At 42.7% G+C, this 24623-nt stretch overlaps 1 protein-coding gene across 1 annotated transcript in view; it reads right to left on the bottom strand.

The window, feature by feature from the left end:
- The window catches only part of SLC2A12 (solute carrier family 2 member 12), a 65632-nt gene extending 42978 nt beyond the window's left edge, over nt 1-22654 (bottom strand). Inside the window, 1 exon segment of the mRNA NM_001314215.1 lies at nt 22461-22654. Coding sequence (NP_001301144.1) covers nt 22461-22575 — 115 coding nt within the window. The 5' untranslated portion in view covers nt 22576-22654.

Raw genomic sequence — 24623 nt, forward strand, 5'->3', positions numbered from 1 at the left:
TTCAATCCTTGATCCGGGAAGATCCCACATGCCATGGAGTAACTAAGCTTGTGAACCACACATATTGATCCTGTGTTCTAGAACCTGGGAGCTGCAACTATTGAAGCCCGCACACCCTAGAGCCCAAGCTCTGCCACCAGAAGCCATTGCAACGAGAAGCCAAGCACTGCAACGAGACAGGAGCCCCTGCTCACCACAACTAGAGAAAAGCCCCTGAGCAATGAAGACCCAGCACAGCCATGAATAAATAAATTAAATTAATTATTAAAAAAATTTTTTTGCACTCCATGACCTTATTCTCACATGGGCGAGGTGATACCAACATAGGTTATATGCTACAGAATTAAGCTAAAGTCTTCATTGTCTGAATTTTAGTGGAAGAGTATATCTTCCCTGTTATCTGCTTTAAGGGCTACTGCTCCAAACTAGTTTCCCCATTCATCTCACTGCTGCTTATTACTGCTGAGGTCCATTATGGTCCTCAAGCTGCCCATTCAAGATTTGGAATTTTAATTTAGGGTGGAAGGCTAGTCCCCAAGTCTTCCAAGATCTCAACCCTGTGACACCTTAGGACTTCCCGCACAGGAAATTTTCCTGGTGCTACTTTACCATATAAATAAAATGAAGAAAGACATAAAGTAGGGTTTCTTCTTCTTTTTTTTCTGTATCTACCTTTTGGTTGCTGATGATAGAAGCAGGATGCTACCCTATGGATGCCAGAAAGCAGAGATGACTTTCCCCAAAAATCTGACAGAGACCAGGAGGAAAGAGAAAGAATGGCTGCTTAATCATGAATGGCAGAGTCTGGGGCAGGACAGAGTCCAGGGTGGACAGAAGAGAAGCAGCCAGCGCTGAAGGAGAGAGGAGGGTGAGGAATCATAATTAGAGCCTTTTCAACAAACACCCAGCCCTGAAGTCAGTCCGCACTTTCAGTTCATGGTGAAGTTTAGCATTCCTGGCCATTCTGCCCATGGATTTGCTTCACGAGAGCCCTTCTCTACATCCCTGTGTCCCCCTAAAGGTGCCATAGGAGATTCTCAGCCTTTTGTGGACATCACAGAAGTAGAAACTATCTAGAAACCTCTAACTGGTACCCACAGGCTGCTGGGTCATGCCTACACTCTGAGTCTGGCTGCTTTGTTATTAATAGACCAGTCGTGTTCCTTTGGAGCAAGGATAATTCCTTAATAAGATAATAAAGTAAAACTGTTCCTATTGAAGCTGTGATCACAACCCAGAGGCTTTATGCAAATGAGCACTGAGACCCACATCCCTGGCACAAAGGATGGCCAACTCCCACAGGCTAGGCAGCTGCAGCCACTTCCACAACAATAGCCGCATTGTCTGCTGCTCGCGGTGACTCAGACGAAACCACAACTGTAACTGGCTTGCACCCGAAACACTCCACCTTTCATGATATCTGACTTTGTGCCCACTTTCTTCTTTCCTTTTCTTCTCCTTATGCCTATTATATTGTAAGTACATAATGGAGTACACAACAGACACTTGCCGGAAGACTGACTTCTTCACCAAACTGGAAAGCGTGCACACACAGGTTCTTTTTTTGGCAGGCAGCCAGGTCATTATGCAGCTTGACCAACTGTGAAGGTTTCACACATTGAAAAGGGCTCCTACTTCATGACTTGCTTGAGAAAAACTTGCAGTGGCCCCCAAATGGCCTTGCATCTGTGCTCTCCCTGCTCTCGGCTCCTCCTTCCCGAACACCTGTAATCCCAACCCATCACTCAAGAGTCGTTTCAAGTGCCACCATGCCCAGGGTGACTGGCCTGTTCTGTCACCTTCTGCTACCCCACCCTCGACCCCTCTGGGCTCCCACTGTGCACAGAATATGGGGTTCCAGACATATGAAGGCATATTAGTAAGTCACTTATTTATTGACCTGTTTGTCTTCCCCTCTCACACAGGAAGACTTTGAGGCAAGAACTCTCCTTTCCTTAACATCTGTATTCTCACCTCTAGTCTTTGGCATAGTAGTAGTCTTCAATAAATATCTGTTGAGTGAATCTCTAGTCTTTGGCATAGGAGTAGTCTTCAATAAATATCTGTTGAGTGAATAAATAAATTCACACTGGACCTCTTTTCTCCAAAAGTCGTACTGTGACTGGTGTGGACAGAAAGCCTCACAGCCATTCCTTTACAGGGCCTCTTACTTGCAAATGTGAGCAGTGGTTGATTTCATGTGTCCTTTTAGTTATATCTAAGTGTCCCACCCTCTGCGGGGGAGAGACCTGAGCTCCCTCAGGCAATACTCCAGTTAGGAGGCCCTGAGCAGTTTCTTATCTTGACTGTAACACAGACCAGCTAGAGGAGTAAGTCTTCATCCCAGTCATATTCTACAAGCAGTGGCTCCTTCAATATGGGACAAAGGAAACCTTGGAAGGGCCATAAACCCTCAATCCATAAGAATTAGTCTTGGACCAGAAGCTGCCTATCCTAACAAGAGACAATACTTCATAAAGTTGGAAGTGAAGAAAGGGTTACAACCCCTCGTGGAAAAAGTCATAAGATATCTTGCTGCCCTGACAGTTTCCATGCAATATTCCTATGCTGCCAGTTGTTAAGCCAAATGGGGAATATATGATGGAACAAGACCTTAGAGCAGTAAATGCGTCACCACTGTGTAATGGTCCCTGTACATCCCTTCATGGCCATCCTTACAACATATTAGCCCAGATCTCTGAGGATGCTAAATGGCTCAACTGCTGGATCTCTAGAATGCTTTTTTTGCATCCCAGTTCATCCATCATCACAATATCTGTTTGTCTTTGAGTGGACTAACCTCAACTCAGGCCAAAGGCAACAATATACCTGGACAATATTGCCTCAGGGGTTTCAGGACAGCAAAGGTCCATCTAGTCAAAGCTATGGTTTTTCCAGTAGTCATGTATGGATGTAAGAGTTGGACTATAAAGAAAGCTGAGCACCAAAGAATTGATGCTTTTGAACTGTGGTGTTGGAGAAGACTCTTGAGAGTCCCTTGGACTGCAAGGAGATCCAACCAGGCCATCCTAAAGGAGATCAGTCCTGAGTATTCATTGGAAGAACTGATGTTGAAGCTGAAACTCCAATACTTTGGCCACCTGATGCGAAGAGCTGACTCATTTGAAAAGACCCTGATGCTGGGAAAGATTGAGGGCAGGAGAAGAAGGGGACAACAGAGGATGAGATGGTTGGATGGCATCACTGACTCAATGGATGTGAGTTTGGGTAAACTTGAGGAATTGGTGATGGACAGCAAGCCTGGCATGCTGCAGTCCATGGGGTCGCAAAGAGTCGGACACAACTGAGCAACTGAACTGAACTAAACTGAACACTTTTTTGCCCAGACCCTTGGAAAGGAAATAAGGGAAATACACCCAAAAGAGGGTGCTAAGCTACAGTACATGGATGACCTATTGGTATGAAGTCCCTCCATGGAAGCTCAGATCAAAATGTCATTGAAGTCCTTCATTTCCTTGGGATCCAGAGTTAGAGTCTCTCAGACAAAGGCATCAGTCTCCAAACAACAAGTTAACTATTTGGGATATATTATAAACCTTGGAAGCAGACAGTTATCTCCATATAGAAAACAAGCTATATCAGGCCTAAGTGTTCCAAAGACAAAGGAACATCTCTATCTTTTGGGACATGGTAGGATTTTGTAAAATTCGGATTCCAGGATTCAGGCTTATGGCTAAGACCCTGTATAAAGCCGTTTAAGGACCAGATACAGAACTGTTACTTTGGAACAGGGAACAGGAAAAGACTTTTAATGATATCAAGTAGGGCCTCACTAGAGGCCCTGCTCTCAGTCTTCCCAATTTGAAGAAGCCATTCTTCTTCTATGTGGCTGAAAAGCAGGAGACAGCTCTGGGGGGTCCTTGTACAGAAGCTAGGGGAAGTTCTTCAGCCTATAGGAGACTTTTCCAGCCAATGAGACTCCATGGTTGAGACTGGCCTGGGGGCCTCTGGGCAGTAGCTGCCACAGTTTTATTAGTGGAAGAAGTTAACAAGCTTACCTTTGGACAGCAACGGAAGTCCAGACCCCTCATCAAGTGCAAGGGATCCTAGAGATAAAAGGCCACTATTGGCTAACTGAAGGCTGCCTTATTAAGTACCAGGCTTTGCTCTTTGACTTCCCAGAGCTCACCTTCAAAACTTGCCATCCTCTTAACCTCGCTCCTTAATGCCTGCCAAAAGCTCAGAGCTAACACATTCTTGTCTCAAAACCCTTGACCGAATCTATGCCTGCAGGTCTGACCTAGCAGATGTAGCTGTGGAAAAAAAAAGAAGAGTGGTTTACTGATGGCAGCAGTTTCATTAAAGATGAAGTCAAGAGGGAGGGTATGCCATCGTCAGCACCCACAGCGTCACAGAAGCAAAACACTGACAGCTCTAACCTGAGACTTAACCCTAGGGGAAGGAAAGATTGTAAATCTATATACAGAGTTAAAGTATGCCTTCCCTGTTTTACATGCCCATGCAGCTACCTGGAAAGAGAGAAGACTTCTAAATGCAAGAAATTCCCCTATAAAATATGGGGCTAAGATTTTACATCTCATAGAGATGGTTCAGAAACCAAAACAGGCAGCAGTCATCCACAGCTGCAGGTATCAAAAGGGACCTTCTCAAATTTCCCAAGGAAATGACGGGGCAGATCAGAAAGCAAAGGAAGAAGCCCAGATACCCATAACCAAAAAGGCATTAATCCCATCCCTTACCCCTTTTAATGTTATACCCAGGCACTGGACTTTAAGAGAGATCTGGGCACGAGACAGAGGGGGTACCTAAGGGAACAGATGGCTGGTGGCATATAGGTCAGAAGTTTCTCATATATCTCTCTGATCAATGAAAAAATTATTGAAGGGTTACATGATTCTCTTCATCTGAGGAGAGATGAAATGTCTGTGATTGTTTTCTGACTTTTTTTTTTTTTTACAGGGAAAAGGCTCCCAGAGATGATTAAAAAAGTTACTTGAGCCTCTGCCCTCTGTGCCACCCATAATCCAGGAGATAACCTCAAGCCTCCCCCTCTTAAACCCAGTCCAGTGTGGTGGGACTTACCCAGGAGACAGGACTAGCTAAGTTAATAGATTTCACTCAGATGCCCTCTTTTCAGGACTTCAAATATTTGTTAGTCTTCATAGATACTTTTACTGGATGGACAGAGGCTTTCCCCTACTAGAACAGAGGAGGCAACTTAAACGGCTAAGGCTCTCCTAGAGGAAATTAATCCTAGATTTGGATTGCCCCATCACCTCCAGAGTGACAACTGGCCTTCAGTTGCAAAGGTCACTTAACAGATTCACAGGCTTTAGGGAATAAATACCACCTCCATTCATCCTGGAGACCTCAGTCCTCAGGAGAAGCGGAACAGGCTAAAGAAAATCTTGGGCAAACTCCATCAGGAAATGTCAGAGTCATGGCATCACCTGTGGCCGATAGCCCTCTTAAGGGTCAGGGCAGCTCCTAAAGCAACCATCAAGTTAAGCCATTTTGAAACAATATTCGGAAGGCCATTCCTTACTCTGGACATGTTAACTGACCCAGAAACCCAGGCTCAACTTAAATACATTATAAACCTAGGCCAGGTCCAGAAGGCAATACAAGATTACGGCAACTGAGTGCAGCCCGCTCTAGATGACAGTCCTAGGTACCCTGTTGTAAACCCTAAAAGACCTCAAAAAATGAGTCCCTGGTGACCAGCTTCTCTCAATATGGAAGGGTTCTTACCAGTCTTTCTGAACACCCCTACAGCAGTTAAACTCCAGGATGTCACCAGCTGAGTTCATCTGTCTAGGATTAAACCTGTCTCCAGTGATATGTTACAGGAACCTGAAGACCCACATTCCAGCCATCCCTGTGAATCCACCCCTTTCTCCAAATCTCCAAAGGATCAGGGGCACCCAGAACAGACTGAAAATTCCAGGTGGATGAGTGAGCCACTCCAAGACTTGAAGCTCTTATTCAGAAGGGATAAAAAGTCTTCTTAGCCTCTGGCTAAGTACCTCTAGCCACTACCTTCCTTTTGCCTTCTGGTACTCCAATATACCTACAGATTAATTGAGATGCTCTGGTAGATTTAGATAAATATTGTCTTTTTCGCTCTCACCTTCACTCTTGGAATTTATTAAACTTCTCTGCCCATGCTGGATGATTTAATTATGATCCTGACTGGTGCAACTTGTTGTTTAGTCACTAAGTCATCCAACTATGAAGCTACCAATTGCCTTAGCTTTTCTATGCCTCTGCAACTAAGACCTTTTTAGTCCAGGAAGCACTTTGGCCACTGATGGGAAGAACTGACTCACTGGAAAAGTCCCTGATGCTTGGAAAGATTGAGAGCAGGAGGGGACAGGGGAGACAGAGGATGAGGTGGTTAGATTACATCACCGAGTCAACAGACACGAGTTGAGCAAACTCTGGGAGATAGTGAAGGACATGGAAGCCTGGTGTGCTGCAGTCCACGGGGTCACAAAGAATTGGACATGACTTAGTGATTGAACAGTTCAAGGAGGCTTGGGACCAACAGGTTCAGTCCTTCCATTTTAGAAATAGAGAAATATGTGGTCTCTTATTTCTTATCTGGACAGGGCCAAAGTTCCTCTCTCAGTTGTCCTCCTATTGATATTTTGGAGTTTATGTCCACAAGGACCCAACTCGAATTGCTTACTGTGGGTGGGGGTAGGGTGGATCTGTCTCCTGCTTCATATTCTTTTCTCTTTCATCTCTATCTTCTTGTCCTTTTTTTTCTTTTAATGTTTATTCCTAGTAGCTTCTCTTATATATCCTCCACATCACAGGTTTCAGATAATAATTCTGCTTTTGCAGTTTTAGACCCGACACTTCACACATTTCATATTAGGTCTATCTGCATCTCTGATCTCAACTAGCTCCAGTTCAGTTCACTTCAGTTCAGTCACACAGTCGTGTCCGACTCTTTGTGACTCCATGAACTGCAGCATACCAGGCCTCCCTGTCCATCACCAACTCCCAGAGTTCACTCAAACTCATGTCCATAGAGTCAGTGATGCCATCCAGCCATCTCATCCTCTATCGTCCCCTTCTCCTCCTGCCCCCAATCCCTCCCAGCGTCAGTCTTTTCCAATGAGTCAATTCTTTGCATGAGGTGGCCAAAGTATTGGAGTTTCAGCTTTAGCATCATTCCTTCCAAAGAACAACCAGGACTGATCTCCTTTAGGATGGACTGGTTGGATCTCCTTGCAGTCCAAGGGACTCTCAAGAGTCTTCTTCAACAACACAGTTCAAAAAAATCAATTATTTGTGCTCAGCTTTCTTCACTGTCTAACTCTCACATCCATACATGGCCACTGGAAAAACCATAGCCTTGACTAAACAGACCTTTGTTGGCAAAGTAATATCTCTGCTTTTCAATATGCTATCTAGGTTGGTCATAACTTTTCTTCCAAGGAGTAAGCGTCTGTTAATTTCATGGGGGCAATCACCATCTGCAGTGATTTTAGAGCCCCCAAAAATAAAGTCTGACACTGTTTCCACTGTTTCCCCATCTATTTCCCATGAAGTGATGGGACCAGATGCCATGATCTTTGTTTTCTGAATGTTGAGCTTTAAGCCAACTTTTTCACTCTCCACTTTCACTTTCATCAAGAGGCATTTTAGTTCCTCTTCACTTTCTGCCATAAGGGTGGTGTCATCTGCATATCTAAGGTGATTGATATTTCTCCCGGCAATCTTGATTCCAGCTTGTGTTTCTTCCAGTCCAGCATTTTTCATGATGTACTCTGCATAGAAGTGGTGACAATATACAGCCTTGACGTACTCCTTTTCCTATTTGGAACTAGTCTGTTGTTCCATGTCCAGTTCTAACTGTTGCTTCCTGACCTGCATATCGGTTTCTCAAGAGCTCCATCTTCACCTCAATTTACTCCTATCACCAGCTGTTGTCCTGCATCTCATTTTTTTCCCCACAGAGTCCATTTTTAAAAAATTACAGACAACAGAAATCAGATACTGCCCAAAATATATGTGTTTCCTGTGAAGAAAAATCTTAGAATGCATGTTTTCCCTTTGTATTTAAAATGTACTTGACAGTAACTGGCTTGCCAAGTTCTGTTTACCCAGCCCCTAAATCAGTTATGATATTTTTGACTGTAGGAAACCAAAAACCTGAAAAACAAGGGCATTTATTGTTTAGTTTGTGAGAAGGCCAAGTTGAATTTAGTGTCTCCAAGGATTCACGCTCTACCCATCCATCTGTTCCTGCCTGCACAGAGGGCTGGCTTTTGTCCCCAATCTGTCACCATATGTGCAAGGTGGCTGTCACAGCTCGGGGCTTGAGATGCTCTCACAACCAGATTCACAGTAGAGAAGGCTTAGGACAAGTAGTTATCCCCATGTGCCTCTTTCCTCTTATCATGGAGGGAACTTTCCAGAAGAACATTGAAAGATGATGCATTCACAACATGCTAACCCAAAATACAACACCTTGGCATGTTGAATATTTCATGTGAGAGGTACTTTCTGTTATACTCAGAGGAAAAGAACATCCTTATCTCAGAAAGCAAAGGGGCACCAAGAAGAATTTGAATGAAGAGACTTGCTAAGTTTCCCCTGGTTTACTGCACTTACCTCATACTCCGTCATATTTTCATGACAAATCAAGCATAAAAATATTCAGGCTTAATCATTTCTTTGAGCTTTTATTTCCTTATGAAGGTTTCCATGTCACATAAAACTTACATTAATTAAATATGGATGCTTTTGTGTTAATCTGTCTTTGTTGGTTTAATTTTTGGACTCAGTCACAGGCCCTAAAAAGGTTGAGGATAAATTTTTACCTCCCCACAAAGACTTATCCTCATGTCTCATTGACCAGAACCAGTGTGTTCCATATAGTCAAACTTGGCTGCAAGAGAGAATAAGTATCTGAACCTTCTAGTTCGCCAGTTGGAAAAGACAAAGAAATAAAAAGGAAGTTGGGATAGCAATTAAGTTTTCGGTGTCTGACACACCTCACTATAACCACCCAGTTGCAGTTGGAAATGTTCTTAGTTAGACTTGAAGGAGCAGTTACCATGCACAGATGCTAGCCACACTTCTGATGTCTGTAAGTTATCTTTCTGGTGTGACCCCACTGAACTGAGAAAGGAATTTTTTTCCTTCTACTTTTTGGTCCCCTGACTGTGAACAGGGGATAACATCTCTGCATTGTATAAAGCAAACTTTCTTTTCTTTGCTTGTCAAAAACAGTACGTGCAAAACTGCAACTTCTAGAATATACCACTCCACTGGCTCATCTGAGCGTTGTCTCTTCTTAACACTGATTTTCACATTCTAGAATACCAGTGTCCTTCATTTGTCTAGCCAGAGTTGCTGAAATCTTGGAAATTGTAGCCCCTAAGAGATATAGAATGGGAAGTGATGGTGATAGGACAGGGTGGGAAGAATTATACTATGGAGAAAAACCTTCTGACCCTCTCAAAAAAGCAGCTCCAAGAGGTCTGTGGAGATATCATCCTTTGATCGATGAAAATTCTCTCAGTAGGGATGCTCAGTGACAGATTGTGGAAAGCCAAAATATTACTCCCTTTTTTATACATTGGGCTTCTCCAGTGGCTCAGGAGTAAAGAATTCGCCTGCATTGCAGGAGCCACAGCAGACGTGGGTTCAGTCCCAGGATGGGGAAGACCCCCTGGAGGAAGGCAAGGCAACCCACTCCAGTATCCTTGCCTGGAAACCCCCATGGACAGACGAGGCTGGCGGGCTATAGTCTATGGGGTGGCAAAGAGTCAGACACAACTGAGCAACTAAGCGCAGCACAAGTTCTAACCCACTGGTAAGTATATCTGGCTTTAGCGTTATTGCAATTTTGCATCTCTTCCCATCTTTTCAAGAGGATTTTCAATAGACAGTTAAGAGGGGGTGAATCTGGAAAACAAACCAGCAGCCATTCACCCAGAGACCTCTGACATCTCCAGGAAGGAGATTGTCAATCAGTGTGAATTGTGGTGAGTGAGGCACATTTGAAAACTGATAAAGTCTTCAAAAAGGATCTTCATCCCATCAACGCTTACTAAACATCAGGAAAAATAGCAACATACACATTTGTCTTTCAAGATTCCATACATATGTGTAGATGTGCTGAAATAAAAAGTTTTAATTCAAAGTGTGAGTGAATGCAGAGTAGCTGCCTGCCATTCTATATTTTCTAATCATTAAATGCAACACTGTTAAAACTATTATGTGAGAATTTGAAGTTATTTTTCTGTTTAAAAAGGAGTCCAAGGACTCAAAAATGGTTGAAAGTCATCCTCAGTGCTTTAAAAATTCTTTAATTAAGGAAATGAATAGGGAGAAAATAACATTGTAAAGCTTGTGGATGTAAAGTTCTTAGGAAGAGCACTTTATTTACTAAAAACGAATACCTGTATGACCACCTCAGGGTTAAGGGAAAAGGCCATGGGTCATGTTGATAACACAGAGGTGAGCCATGTTCTTACATGCGTTCCCAAACATGAACCCCCCTCCCACCTCCCTTCCCACCTCCCGTATGTAAGAATTAAAGATTTTAAAATTTAAAAAAATAATAATAATAAATAAAACATTTTAAATCTTAAAAAAAAAAAAAAAAGAGGTGAGCCATGGGAGGGAGAGAGAGAAAGGGAGCAAATGCTAAGAAGCACGAATTTGTGTGTGTTTGTGTGTGTGAGACAGAGAGAGAGAGCTCAAGAAAGAAAGAACAGAACACAGAAATAAGACAAATGAAAAAAAGGTCAGGAGAATTTGTCAACTTGTAGAGGATGGGTAAGGATGAGGAATGAAGTTAAGAGAAAAATAGTACAAGAAGTTTGTACCTTCTAGCAAAAATTGGTTGACAAGAAAGTCCCTAAGGTGGATTTGACAGGAGAATTGTATGAATGGGTCCACCTAATATTTAATTGCACTATAGCCCTCTTCAGATTGTCAGTAAGAATCTACCAAGAACTTGAGTGAATGGGATTTGAGTATATGAAGGAAAAGATTGTAATCCATGCATGGACTAGAAGAGGGATAAGAGAAAAGACCAGCTTTGGGAAGCAAAGGGCAAGAAACCAGGGTAAATAGGAAGTTGGTGCAAAAAGTGATCAGAAACCACTTTCTGATCCTAAGACTCCTAAGGTACACCAGTATACTGTATGTGTTTGAGGATGGGCAGAGAGTTGGGGAATAAAGAGGCATGTGACTTTAACTTTATGGGAGCTGGAGCTATTTTTGTTTAACTGTTAAAAGAATAGTGGGACTTTCCTGGTGGTCTAGTGGTTAGGACTATTTTCATTGCCAACGGCCTCATGTTCAATCCTGGTTGTACCACAAACTGAGGTGCAACCAAAAAATGAAAACTAAAAGAATGGTAAGGGTTTAGAGGCATGCAGGAAGAGTTTTCCAAGACCCCCTAATTCTGTCACCACTATCATCACGTTCAGAAACTTTTCTTGATTTCTGTAATCCAATAAGATCTTTTCTCAATAATTCCTTCTATCATGTTACTTATCACACAAAGGTTTCATGACATGTCCCTGCTTAACATCTTCAGATTCGTTCATAACCTTCTTTCTCCTTCTTTGAACTCTGCGTTTTCATCAGACAAATATATTTGTAGTTCCCTGAATGTGCCATTCTTTCTTCTCAAAACTCATATACAAGCTATTTTCTCTGCTTAGAATGTTCTCTGTAAACTTATTGGCCTCAGTGATACTTGCTTGACTCAGCTTAGCCATGCTGCCTTATAGGATCCCCTGTGCACTACCAAGGCATATGTGTCTGGTCACCTCCTCCTGTCTACATTTCTGGGTCTCTTCTCTCTCATCACCCATTGGTAATTGCATATGCATTGCACAGATGTCTCTGGTTTACCATTGGACCCAGGTTCTAGCATCATGTCTGATTCCAGGAGATGCTCAATATTTGCCAAATGATTGTCATTACTTAGATTCTTATCTGTCTGATAAGTTGGTAAAACTTATGGACCCAGACAATATTTTAGATATTTTTATTTTTTACACTGAAGTATCTTGCACTGTACCTGTTACACAGTAGATAGTCAATAAATATTGCAGAATTAGAACAGGCTTTAGTTTAACTCAACAAACACTTCACTCATTCACTGATTTAACAATTAAGCATGTACTCCATGGCAATACCATCTTGGACACAGAGGGCAGACAGGTTCATCTGGATGGACAGTGCCGTCAGCAGGGTGGGCGTATTGAGCACCGTGCAGACACATTTCCTAGGCTACAAGATAGTGTTACTTGTGCCATGTACACATGATCCCTGATGGCAATACAGAGGAAAAGGCACAGTTCCTACCTCATATGAGCTATACAGTACTTTCTAAACAGCTAGCTCAGAGATCTGATAGGTTCAAGAATACATATTTTAATCCAGAAATTTATAATCTTATAGAAAAAGACATATCATATGGAAAATTAGGGAACTAGTTAAAATGAGACGCAATGAAGTTCTGAAACAAGGGTAATGGGGACCCAAATTCACAGATTAGAACATGGATCAGAGCAGAAAGTAGAGACATCAGTGTTGGATGGTATTGTTGCTCAAGAGCAAAACCCTGGCGTGGATTTAGAATGTGCAAAGTGAAAGTGTTAGTTGCTCAGCCATGTCTGACTCTGTGCGACCCCATGGACTGTAGCCTGCCAGGTTCCTCTGTCCGTGGAATTCTCCAGGCAAGAATACTGGAGTGGGTAGCCATTCCCTTCTCCAAGGATCTTTCTGACCCAAGGATCAAACCCAGGTCTCCTGCATTGCAGGCTGATTCTTTACCATCTGAGCCACCGGAGATTTATAACACTGAGGTTTAGATCTCTGGGCTATTATCCATGCTACATGGAGCAATCATTTTGCTTTTCTCCCAGAGGTACCTCAGCTTAACACTGAAGGTACAGTTTGGAATCAGAGTACCTGGTTAGTTAGCAGTTGGACTCTGACATGTCTAGTTTAATCTTTCTGTTCCTTTGTGTCCTAAAGTAAAGATAATAATATCACATACCTCATAAAGTTACGAGAATAAATGAAACAGAAAAGTAGCTGGTGCACACTACCAAGTGCTTAGTAACTGTTAGCTTTTGCTCTCTTGGCTTCAGTTTCCTTATCTGTCAACTGGGGGTAATGTCACTTCATGGAATTACCCACAATAATCATTCAATAACGGTTTGTTTAGTCTGAATGGAGTTTTGCCAAGAGAACACACTGGTCATAGCAAACACCCTCTTCCAACAACACAAGAGAAGACTCTACACATGGACATCACCAGATGGTCAACACCGAAATCAGATTGACTATATTTTTGCAGCCAAAGATGGAGAAGCTCTATACAGTCAGCAAAAACAAGACCAGGAGCTGACTGTGGCTCAGATCATGAACTCCTTATTGCCAAATTTAGAATTAAATTGAAGAAAGTAGGGAAAACCGCTAGACCATTCACGTATGACCTAAATCAAATCCCTTATGATTATACAGTGGAAGTGAGAAATACATTTAAGGGACTAGATCTGATAGACAGAGTGCCTGATGAACTATGGAATGAGGTTCGTGACATTGTACAGGAGACAGGCATCAAGACCATCCCCATGGAAAAGAAATGCAAAAAAGCAAAATGGCTGTCTGGGGAGGCCTTACAAATAGCTGTGAAAAGAAGAGAAGCGAAAAGCAAAGGAGGAAAGGAAAGATATAAGCATCTGAATGCCGAGTTCCAAAGAATAGCAAGGAGAGATAAGAAAGCCTTTCTCAGCGGTCAATGCAAAGAAATAGAGGAAAAGAACAGAATGGGAAAGACTAGATATCTCTTCAAGAAAATTACAGATACCAAGGGAACACTTCATGCAAGGATGGGCTCGATAAAGGACAGAAATGGTATGGACCTAACAGAAGCAGAAGATATTAAGTAGAGGTGGCAAGAATACACAGGAGAACTGTACAAAAAAGAGCTTCATGACCCAGATAATCATGATGGTATATTGACTCACCTAGAGCCAGACATCCTGGAATGTGAAGTCAAGTGGGCCTTAGGAAGCATCACTATGAACAAAGCTAGTGGAGGTGATGGAATTCCAGTAGAGCTATTTCAAATCCTGAAAGATGATGCGGTCAAAGTGCTGCACTCAATATGCCAGCAAATTTGGAAAACTCAGCAGTGGCCACAGGACTGGAAAAGGTCAGTTTTCATTCCAATCCCAAAGAAAGGCAATGCCAAAGAATGCTCAAATTACTGCACAATTGCACTCATCTCACACGCAAGTAAAGTAATGCTCAAAATTCTCCAAGCCAGGCTTCAGCAATACGTGAACCGTGAACTTCCAGATGTTCAAGGTGGTTTTAGAAAAGGCAGAGGAACCAGAGATCAAATTGCCAACATCCACTGGGTCATGGAAAAAGCAAGAGAGTTCCAGAAAAACATCTATTTCTGCTTTATTGACTATGCCAAAGCCTTTGACTGTGTGGATCACAATAAACTGTGGAAAATCCTGAAAGAGATGGGCATACCAGACCACCTGACCTGCCTCTTGAGAAACCTATATGCAGGTCAGGAAGCAACAGTTAGAACTGGACATGGAACAACACACTGGTTCCAAATAGGAAAAGGAGTACATCAAAGCTGTATATTGTCACTCTGCTTATTTAACTTCTATGCAGAGTACATCATGAGAAATGTTGCGCTGGAAGAAGCACAAGCTGGAATCAAGATTGCTGGAAGAAATATCAATAACCTCAGATATGAAGATGACACCACCCAGAAAGTGAAGACGAACTAAAGAGCCCCTTGATGAAAGTGAAAGAGGAGAGTGAAAAAGTTGGCTTAAAGCTCAACATCCAGGAAACGAAGATCATGGCATCTGGTCCCATCACTTCATGGGAAATAGATAGGGAAACAGTGGAAACAGTGTCAGAGTTTATTTGGGGGGCTCCAAAATCAGTGCAGATGGTGATTGCAGCCATGAAATTAAAAGACACTTACTCCTTGGAAGGAAAGTTATGACCAACCTAGATAGCATATTGAAAAGCAGAGATATTACTTTGCCAACAAAGGTTCATCTAGTCAAGGCTGTGATTTTTCCAGTGGTCATGTATGGATGTGAGAGTTAAGCTGTGAAGAAAGCTGAGTGCTGAAGAATTGATGCTTTTGAACTGTGTTGTTGAAGAAGACTCTTGAGAGTCCCTTGGACTGCAAGGAAATCCAGCCAGTCCATCCTAAAGGAGTTCGGTCCTGGGTGTTCATTGGAAGGACTGATGCTGAAGCTGAAACTCCAATACTTTGGCCACCTCATGCGAAGAATTGACTCATTGGAAAAGACCCTGATGCTGGGAAAGATTGACAGCAGGAGGAGAAGGTGACGACAGAGGATGAGATGGCTGGATGGCATTACTGACTCGATGGATATGAGTTTGAGTGAACTCAGGGAGTTGGTGATGGACAGGGAGGCCTGGTGTGCAGCGATTCATGGGGTCCCAAAGAGTGGGACAGGACTGAGCGACTGAACTGACCTGAACTGATGGGGTGAAATCTCTCTAACAAGTAAAACTTTGAAACAGTCTCTTACTGATAGCAAAGGAAGTAAAATGATACCTTGTTTCCAGCATAACAATTCTGCCTTTTCATACATTCCTGAATTCCTTTTTTGGCAATACCTACACAGTTCAGTTCAGTTCACTTCAGTCGCTCAGTCATGTCCGACTCTTTGCGACCCCATGAATCACACCACGCCAGGCCTCCCTGTCCATCACCAACTCCTGGAGTTCACTCAGACTCACGCACGTCCATCGAGTCAGTGATGCCATCCAGCCATCTCATCCTCTGTCGTCCCCTTCTCCTCCTGCCCCCAATCCCTCCCAGCATCAGAGGCTTTTCCAATGAGTCAACTCTTTGCATGGGGTGGCCAAAGTACTGGAGTTTCAGCTTCCGCATCATTCCCTCCAAAGAAATCCCAGGGCTGATCTCCTTCAGAATGGACTGGTTGGATCTCCTTGCACAATGGGAGTTACATCATGAAAAATTCTTCCTGTGATTTTGCCTTGAGTTTTCCACAATTTTGTTTCCCAATAGAAATGAAACATTCATTAGCTACGGATGTTCTTTCACAACACTAACTGATTAAAATTACAACTTTTCCCCCTGTTCTTTATTTATTGTCTCTATTTCATTTCATGCCCTGTGGCATGTGAGATCTTTAGTTCCCCAGCCAGAGACTGAACCTGTGGCCCCTGCAGTGCAAGGGCGGTGTCTTAATCATTGGACCACCAGGAAAGTCCCTCTCTTTTTCTTAAAAAGCCTTGCACTTCTGAGGCTGAGATGCCATATATAAATTAGCATTGCACATGGCTCATAACTAGCATAAAGTGTGTGGAAACAAATGCATACAGGGGCAACGCATTATAAAATAACAATAATATAAATAAAATAAAATGGATGCAGCTAATAGCCGCAGAGCCTAATAATGGCAGGCAGACCTTCGTCATGATTGTTTTTGAGAAACAATTACTTCCAGTTCAGTTCGGTTTAGTTACTCAGTCATGTCTGGCTCTTTGTGACCCCATGGACTGCAGCATGCCAGGCCTCCCTGTCATCACCAACTTCCGGAGTTTACTCAAACTCATGTCCATTGAGTCAGTGATGCCATCCAACCATCTTATCCTCTGTCGTCCCGTCTCCTCCCGCCTTCAATCTTTCCCAGCATCAGGGTCTTTTCCAATGAGTCTGTTCTTCACAGTAGGTGGCCAAAGTACTGGAGTTTCAGCTTCAGCATCAGTCCTTCCAATGAATATTCAGGACTGATTTCCCTTAGGATGAACTGGTTGGAGATTACTTCCAAGGGATGCATAATTCTACAATTTAAATAATGCTTGATTTTCTTAAGGGGAAAGAAAATATTTCTATAAGTCAAAAGTTTGCATTTTTCTCCCTGATACTTCAGCACAACAGTATAAAGTGAGTCATGGTCAAAAAGAATGAAAGTTCCTAAAGTGAGAATAAGGTGATAAATTATTTTAGTCTCATCACTTCTACCTAAATTGTATAGAAAAATTAGTATATCACTGAATCATAACCATTTAGCAAATACATAAATGAGCATGCTGTGATACAGGAAGAACAGCTTTACCAAGGAGCCAAGACAGGAAAAAAAGAAAAAAAAACTCATATGACTTTATGTTTACTATAAAGGTAACATATTTGGCTCAACATTTCAGCTGGGAAATACTTGCAGGGATTTCAGGTTCTGTGTCTTTTTTTTTTGCCATGCTGCTTGTGGAGTCCTATTTCCCTGACTGGTGATTGAACTCAGGCCCTCAGCAGTGAAAGTACAGGGGCCTAACCACTGGACTGCTCTGGAATTTCCAGAGGTTGGATACTTTCTGAGGGAAGACAGGATAGGGAATTATTCTCTTTTGGTATTTGGTCAAATAGCTGCTTGGAAAGCAGCCTGTTTCAACTTTTCTCCTTTCTCACACCATGACTTGGTATACTTCTAGGTGGCTTTCTTTCATTGCCTTATTTTATTCGCTAACTCATCCACTTGGGAAGGCTCTTCATGAGAAAAAGCTGAATTTGGGAGCCCCAATTCCATTCAATTTAAATGCTTGTGCTTCGCAACAAGCCACCACAGTGAGAAGCTGGAGTACCGCAAGGCCGAGTAGCCCTGACTTAACACAACTAGAGAAAGCCTGCACACAGCAATGAAGACCCAGCACAGCCAAAAATTAATCAGTTTTTAAAAAAGAACTAACTATTCTTCAATGACAAAATATTACCGCACATGTCTATAGCAATTAAAAACTGCATTTTAAGATTGGCTGATTCACCTTTAATACATACATGTAAATTATTTTCCACAGTCGCCTCCAGAGAGGACTCATTGTATTTTGAGTTCTGTTTTTCTCAGCTACTACAGGGTCTAGACCACCAAAAAGTACTCTCTAGAGAATACATAAAAAATATACCTGAGGGCTCCCTGTAGGGTTCCTTCCAGCTATTCACCAGGGTTGTTCCTAAGAACTCAGTCATTCAGGTCCTGCCGGCAATCTTACTAGACAGAAGGGTGATGTTGAAAATATCTAACAACCGCACCAAGGTACTGTCCTATCAAAATAGACATCGGTTTAAACCTGCTCGGGCACGCTGGTATCCACAGGCTAATTTCAAGCCCTCCAGGTCAGGAGCACTGTTGGTGGCTCCTTGTCTGCCAAGCTCTGCCACCACGGGCACTCATCAGTGCATGTCTGCTGCTGTGGGGGCAGCCTAGAGGAGGTTTGCGACAAGTGGCAATCTTCCCTGACCTCTCGGGGTGACATGACACTAAAGGGGAAAAGATCCCTGCTGTGTGAGTCAACACCACCCACCCAGAGTCGGCAGTGGAACAGCTCCCGCCATATTTGTTTAGAGGTTTCTCCCTTACCTAGGAAATCCTATGGACAGAGGAGCTACATACAGTCCATGGAGTCACAAAGAGTCGGACACGACTTAAACCACTACCACCACAGGTCCCAGAGAAGCCATTTACCCAGGTCTCACTGTCACAAAACCCCTCAAATTTATATTTTTGATGTGATTTCCAAATGAGGTGAAATCTACAGACCCAGAGAGAAGCTGATTGAAGAGAAAGAGGAGATGGCTATCTTTAAATTTGGTCTTATTTTCAGCAAAAACATCTATACAGTTCAGTTTAGTCGCTCAGTCGTGTCCCTCATAAATTCAAATGTCTATAAATTCTGCCATTTCCTTGGGAATATCAAGCCATACACAACTTCTTTGTTTCTGCTGTTGTAACTGCCATTTATTTGTTAGATACACATGCTTTTAAAAGCACAAGTTTTGTCACAGGTTTTGTCACTTTTTCTTCTGATACATATATACTGTATATGGTTTATTTAAAAAATTGTCCATGCTTTTTTAAAGGTATAGTTGACTTATAATATTATATTAGTTTCACATATCACTTTTTAATATGTGGAAAGCCTGGGAAAATGGGAATGGCCAAGGTCTGGGTCTTCCCAAAGTTGGTCTCACAGTCAAAGCTCTGTGATCAGGTCAAGGTGGTCAGTCTGACCTTCTCTTCTCTGATAACAAGTCTATTCCCCAAAGTCTTCTCAGTCTATCTTACAAGTAAACTTCTCCTTGAGCTGTCTGAGGAAGCCTGAGAAGGCCAAGCTTGACTCAATTCAAGAGGGACCAGTTTAGGCTGACTCTGAGAGCCCAAGGCTCACAGTAGGAGCACAGTAAGTATGCCCCAACCTCGAAAACATGACCGGCATAACCTGAGCAGTGATGGACCTGAGGTTTGCTAATATAATCCTGAGCCAGGAGCCGGCTCAGGGCCACAAGGGATGCGAGGGGAGCAGAGAAGCAGCCAGGCCACAGGGCTTTCTTTCTACACTCCCACTTTCCACTAAAGAAGTGCCATGTTTACCTGTCTCACGTACTGACCACCTACACAGACTCCATTTGCAGAAAGGAGTTTGCAGCTTTGAACATGTTTGAGGACAACTGCCATAGTGCAGCCGCCTCACCAGCAGAGGTGTGCATTTCGTGACTCCCAGACTGCAGGGCTGCAACTAGGCTTAGAAGGGTCTGGGAGGGGGTGAAGTGCCATCAGTGTCGCTGATTCAGTGAGCCTAGTTCCAGCGATCTGGGTTCCAGGACATCGGGCAGCTGGATCTGCGGTGTGGAAAACATGTACTCACACAAGTATTGTGCTGTTTCTGACCTTTTGGGCAGACCTGAGAAGGAAAAGCAGAGCGAGTGGGGTAATGGAGGACTTAAGGAAAACCCCTTCTTAACTAGTTGTTGAATCATGAATTAGAGGAGCCTGGGAGACCCAGCTTCTGAGGTGAAGGAGCAGGCCCCACTGGGCCATAGGCTGCCAGGGTCTGCTTTGATCAGCCACCCCCTGAACTTGGGCCAACCACACATCTTCTGGACTCCTGTTCTCCTTGTGTGAGGTGCTCTAGCCATCTATGTTTCGCACCTCATCTATATCTGTTGCTGGCTTTAAGTACCAAGATTTCAAATTGAGCTCAACCTTGCCCTACAAGGTCAATTATAACATGTCTATGAAAGCTGAAATGTTTACTAAAAATGTACCCACTTAAGCCATAACTTCTTGAAAATGAATTTAAATTCATTAGCTTCTAGCCACTGGAACAAAGCATTCCTTCCAGTTTAGAGGGTTTGGCCAAGGAAAACCTGCCAACCTTTCTCACTATGCACGATAGCATTAAGGGGTGCAATCACAGGGTTTCTGTTCTGTTTCATTTTTCAGTATCTCAAATGCTTTAATTACCTTATTCTGGGTTTATAACTCATTCCTCTTTGCACATTGCTTTCCATCTAGGAATACAGAGCAACTTGCTACTTTCAAATGCAGGAAAAGAAAGATAATTATTAAGCGTATTTTAAACACTTGAAGTTTCCTGCAGGAAGCCATGGAAGTTTAAAATATAAAGAGGTTGAAAGAAGTTTTTGTCAAATATTTCATTTGACATCTTTGTAAATCAGACAAAAATACAACCTTGATAGAAGAGGCGAACTAACTTGTCAAAACAGCTGAGCAAGTCCATACTATGTGTTAATTATATATGGAGATCTGTATAATTGCCTTTGGGTACCAAGAATGCCTAAGACAATTTAGGAAAATTTATGAAAGTAATAATAAGGTTTGTATTTGTCTAAATACAAGCTACATATAGCACCCATCAAAGGTGTATTCATTAAGGAGTTAAGAAAAGCATTTAGGTTTCTTCTTCTACATGATCAAGATTCATTTAAAGTTAAATGTAAAAGACAACTGATGGTATTTATTCACTTAGTGTTTCTTTTCAACAGTTTAAAGTTGTACTTTAAACTGAAAGTTGTGTGTGTTCAACCTTTAGAAGTATACATATTTGCTTTCCATTGTGAACTTGGACAATCTGACCTATTAAAAGGACATATGCTTTCCAAGACATATCATAACTAAATAGTCCATTTTTGATTGTTACTGTGGAGGCCCCTCTAGCATAAAATTTGTTTTCAACTTCTTTGCGACATTTATCACGGACTCTATATAGTTAATGCTTTTGTCGCTATTACCACCTCAACTCACCCTCTAGCTCAATCTTGAGAGAATTCAGAGAGAACTTCGCCACTCTTTCTCTACTCCCCAATACAAATTTCTTTTGTTTGTTCTTAGACTTAGATCACACTTAGAGAAAGTGGTAGCTCTGCTGAAGAGAGGACTGGGCCATAGTGTAAGGGACCCCAGATATTAATTCTTGACTAGAAGGAGGGAAGTTAGAGAGGGCTGAGCTGGAAGAGGGCAAGGGAGAAGGAGAGCTTCTCCATTTACGAGGAGGGGTTGATTGGTGCCCCAGTTCCAATGTGGATTCAATTCCAAGATCAGACAATGCCACCATGAAAACCTAAGCATATAGGGGACTTCACCTGGTGGTCCAGTGGTTAAGACTCCGCCAGGGAATTGGGGAACTAATACTCTGCATGCAATAAATAAATCAAATTAAAACAAAATTCTTTTAAAAGAACAATTGTTAAAAAAAATAACTAGTATATAGATCCATCCCAAGGTGAAAGATTAATGCTTTTTGTATTTATTTGGTGGTTTGGATTATTCATGAAATTCTAATATATGGCCTGGGAATGTATTATATGATTAGAGGGAGCAGAGCTGAGAGAAGCAGGGGAAGGGGGTATTATTTGTGTTTGATTTCATTTCATATTACAATGAGTTCCTATTCCTTTGAAGACTAATTGATCAGGAGAGGCAACTAAATGTAGGCAGTGTGTTTGTGAAAACTGTAAATATGGAAGTGAGGAAAGGCATTTGGTTTAGCAAACTTAACTGAAATGAATGAAAACTTTTCCGAATTTCACTTCCAGAAGGAGAAGTATTAAACCTCAGTCTAAGATGCCAGTTTTAAAGGAAGCAGGAGCAAGTAAGCAGAGGTTATAGACTCCAAACAATGCTCAAATTCATTACAAAAAGATGCTGGGCACTTAAAAAGAAAGTTGAATTTATTGATTATGTAACTAATAATTTTAGGAAGCCTCCTTAAAATGCTGGTTTTTAAAATGGTGGTTAGAATGTCCAATTGTTACAGATTATCCATGTGTGACAAGAAATGAAAAAAAAAGTGTGTACGTGGGGGTGTGTGGGGGTGTCTTCATCGGCGCGATTATCTTGCCAGTCAATTTCTCCAAATGAAAGAGATTTATCCCTGATACAGCCCACACAGAGGAGGGGACCCGGCTTAGGAGTAGTGAGACTTCAGCCTTCACATTTGAGTTCCTTGTCGCTTCTCCCACGAGATCCTGTCCCCTTGTCTCCAGGCACCTTGCACGCTCACGTGGACACACACAAGCACACGCACACACACGAGTGAGACACGCGTCCAGCGCGCTCCTCTCGCCGTCCCCCAGCCAGGCTGCCTCGCTTTACCTCGCGCCCAGGGAGGATGCGGGCCGCCGCTGGCTCGGTCGCTGCCATCAGTCTCCGCCGCTCGCCCCTTCGGTTTCAGCAGACTGGGGCCCTCTGTGTTTTCAACAGGTACCATGGTCACGTAGAAGTTACAGCCGTTCCCTGGGCACCAAACCACCCCGACTTCCCCAACTGACACGAGCGGTCACTTTCCCCATAGTTGCATGCTAAAGAAAGGTGGGGAAGAAAAAAAAAAAAAAAACTTCGAGCAAAGCCAATGTGATTTGTGACCAACTTTGTTTCTATTTCCGAAAGCTTTGCCCTTTTCGGTGACACAGGCTGTTGCTATTCCAAGCAGCCTATCACAGGCAGTGGGAGGGCCGAATCTCCGGAGGATTGTTTTTGCCTGCAGATGCAGAGTTGGAAGCAAAGGATTTCAAGGCTTGGGAACCTGAGCTCTGACAGTGTTTGGCCCTTAGGTGGTGGGGAGCTCTCCTCTTCCTGCACCTTTGAAAAGAGGCAGAGAAGAGAAACAGGCAGATCCAAGCGCAAACTGAGGGAGGGCCTGGAATACTCACAGATGGTATTAGTTAATCTTGCAGAGGGAGGAACAATTTATGCAGAGACACACCAGAAAGGAAAGTGTGTCAATTTTTCTGCAAGGCTGTTATTCCAAGAGTCATGACACTTAGGGAAGTCCACAAAGCATGAAGCATAGTCACTGTTTCAACCTGATGTTACCCTAGGTAAACACTATACATACTCGCTCTCTCCAAGGCTTGTCAGACAAATCAAGGCAAAGTCATAATGCACAGATTCTTTGGACTTTTTGCACCCTGGGGTTACAGCAAGATAATCCAGTTTATTTATGCATAGCTGTCTAAAGGAGGAACCGACCCTAAATTTCTTGTTGCGTTGCCCGATAGCCTGATGGCAGAAGGACGGTCATTTCCAATTCTGAGAGGCTAGGCTTTATGGTCCATGGTGAGGCTGTGGTATCATCCAATCTGGAGCAAAATCAGGGCCTGAGAAGAAGGACTTTCTCCCCCCTGATCTGTGACTATATTTCTATAAAAGACCTTATAGAGTCATGACATTTTACCTTCAGTTATATACTTAGCAAACCATATTTCCTGAAAAAGCTTAGAGAAGAAATTGGGATCATTTTTGAAAATCATTAAGAGGAAAAACTAAAATTTATGAGAGCACTAATGCACCAGAAATTATGCTGAGGGCATTAACACAAATGATTCTTTTTGGAGGAGGGGAGAAACTGTGAGGCAGGTACCCATACTACAGAGAAGAAAATGGAGGCAAAGTGACCTACCTCAAAAATAGCCGCTAGCCTGTGGTGTGGCTGAGACCAGGAAGCCAGGTGATCTAATGCCATAACTCTTATATCCTAACTGTCAAGCCTTGAGCTTCTATGATTTTCTTGGTTTCTGTCACTTTCAGCACTTCTTCACCTGAAGAAGATGAACTGCAGCTTTTGGTCCTTGTCATTCCTGTGGACAGAGAAACAAGTTCGTACTTGCAGAGGCAGAAGCTGAACTGTGCAGAACTCACTTTCATCATTTTGGCTGGATCCTAACACACCTCTAAATTATGATTTATATGTTTCCTTTGCTCATCTTTAGATGTTTCCATGTATTTCTTTTCCTTCAGAGAATCAGGCAGCAAATGGAAACAAACCTGTGTTGATTCAACTAGCGTTTATCATGCACCTATTATATGTCAGCTGCTAGTGCTGGAAAATGACAGTTATTTGAGTGTAGCCCAGCCCCCTTCCAATTCAGAGGTGAGTGGTTCAGACTCCAGCAGATTAGCCTGTCCCCACTATAGAATGTGTGGTGTGGTGATGCTGTGGCTTGTATTTGTTCCCAGGATGTGTTATCATTGTAGGAGCAACAGTTTTGTTTTGTTTTTTTTAATCTTTAAGACACACGTATTCTAATCAGCTCTCGATACTCTCTTGGTTTCTGTCTTCTCTCTGCTGGGAATCAATGACCTCAGCTGGGGACATGTTCTTGTGATGGATCAGCTGTATAATTGCTTTTGTTTAATGATCTCAGGCCCTGTGTCTCCAGCAGCTTCCTGGCACCATGGATGTGTTCGGGTGTTTTCTGTAGTCTTTGACCAAGTAGAAGATAAACCTAATTCCAGCATCCCTTTCTATGGTGAAGA

Source organism: Capra hircus, chromosome 9 (genome assembly GCF_001704415.2).
Source record: "Capra hircus breed San Clemente chromosome 9, ASM170441v1, whole genome shotgun sequence".
Taxonomy (NCBI): domain Eukaryota; kingdom Metazoa; phylum Chordata; class Mammalia; order Artiodactyla; family Bovidae; genus Capra; species Capra hircus.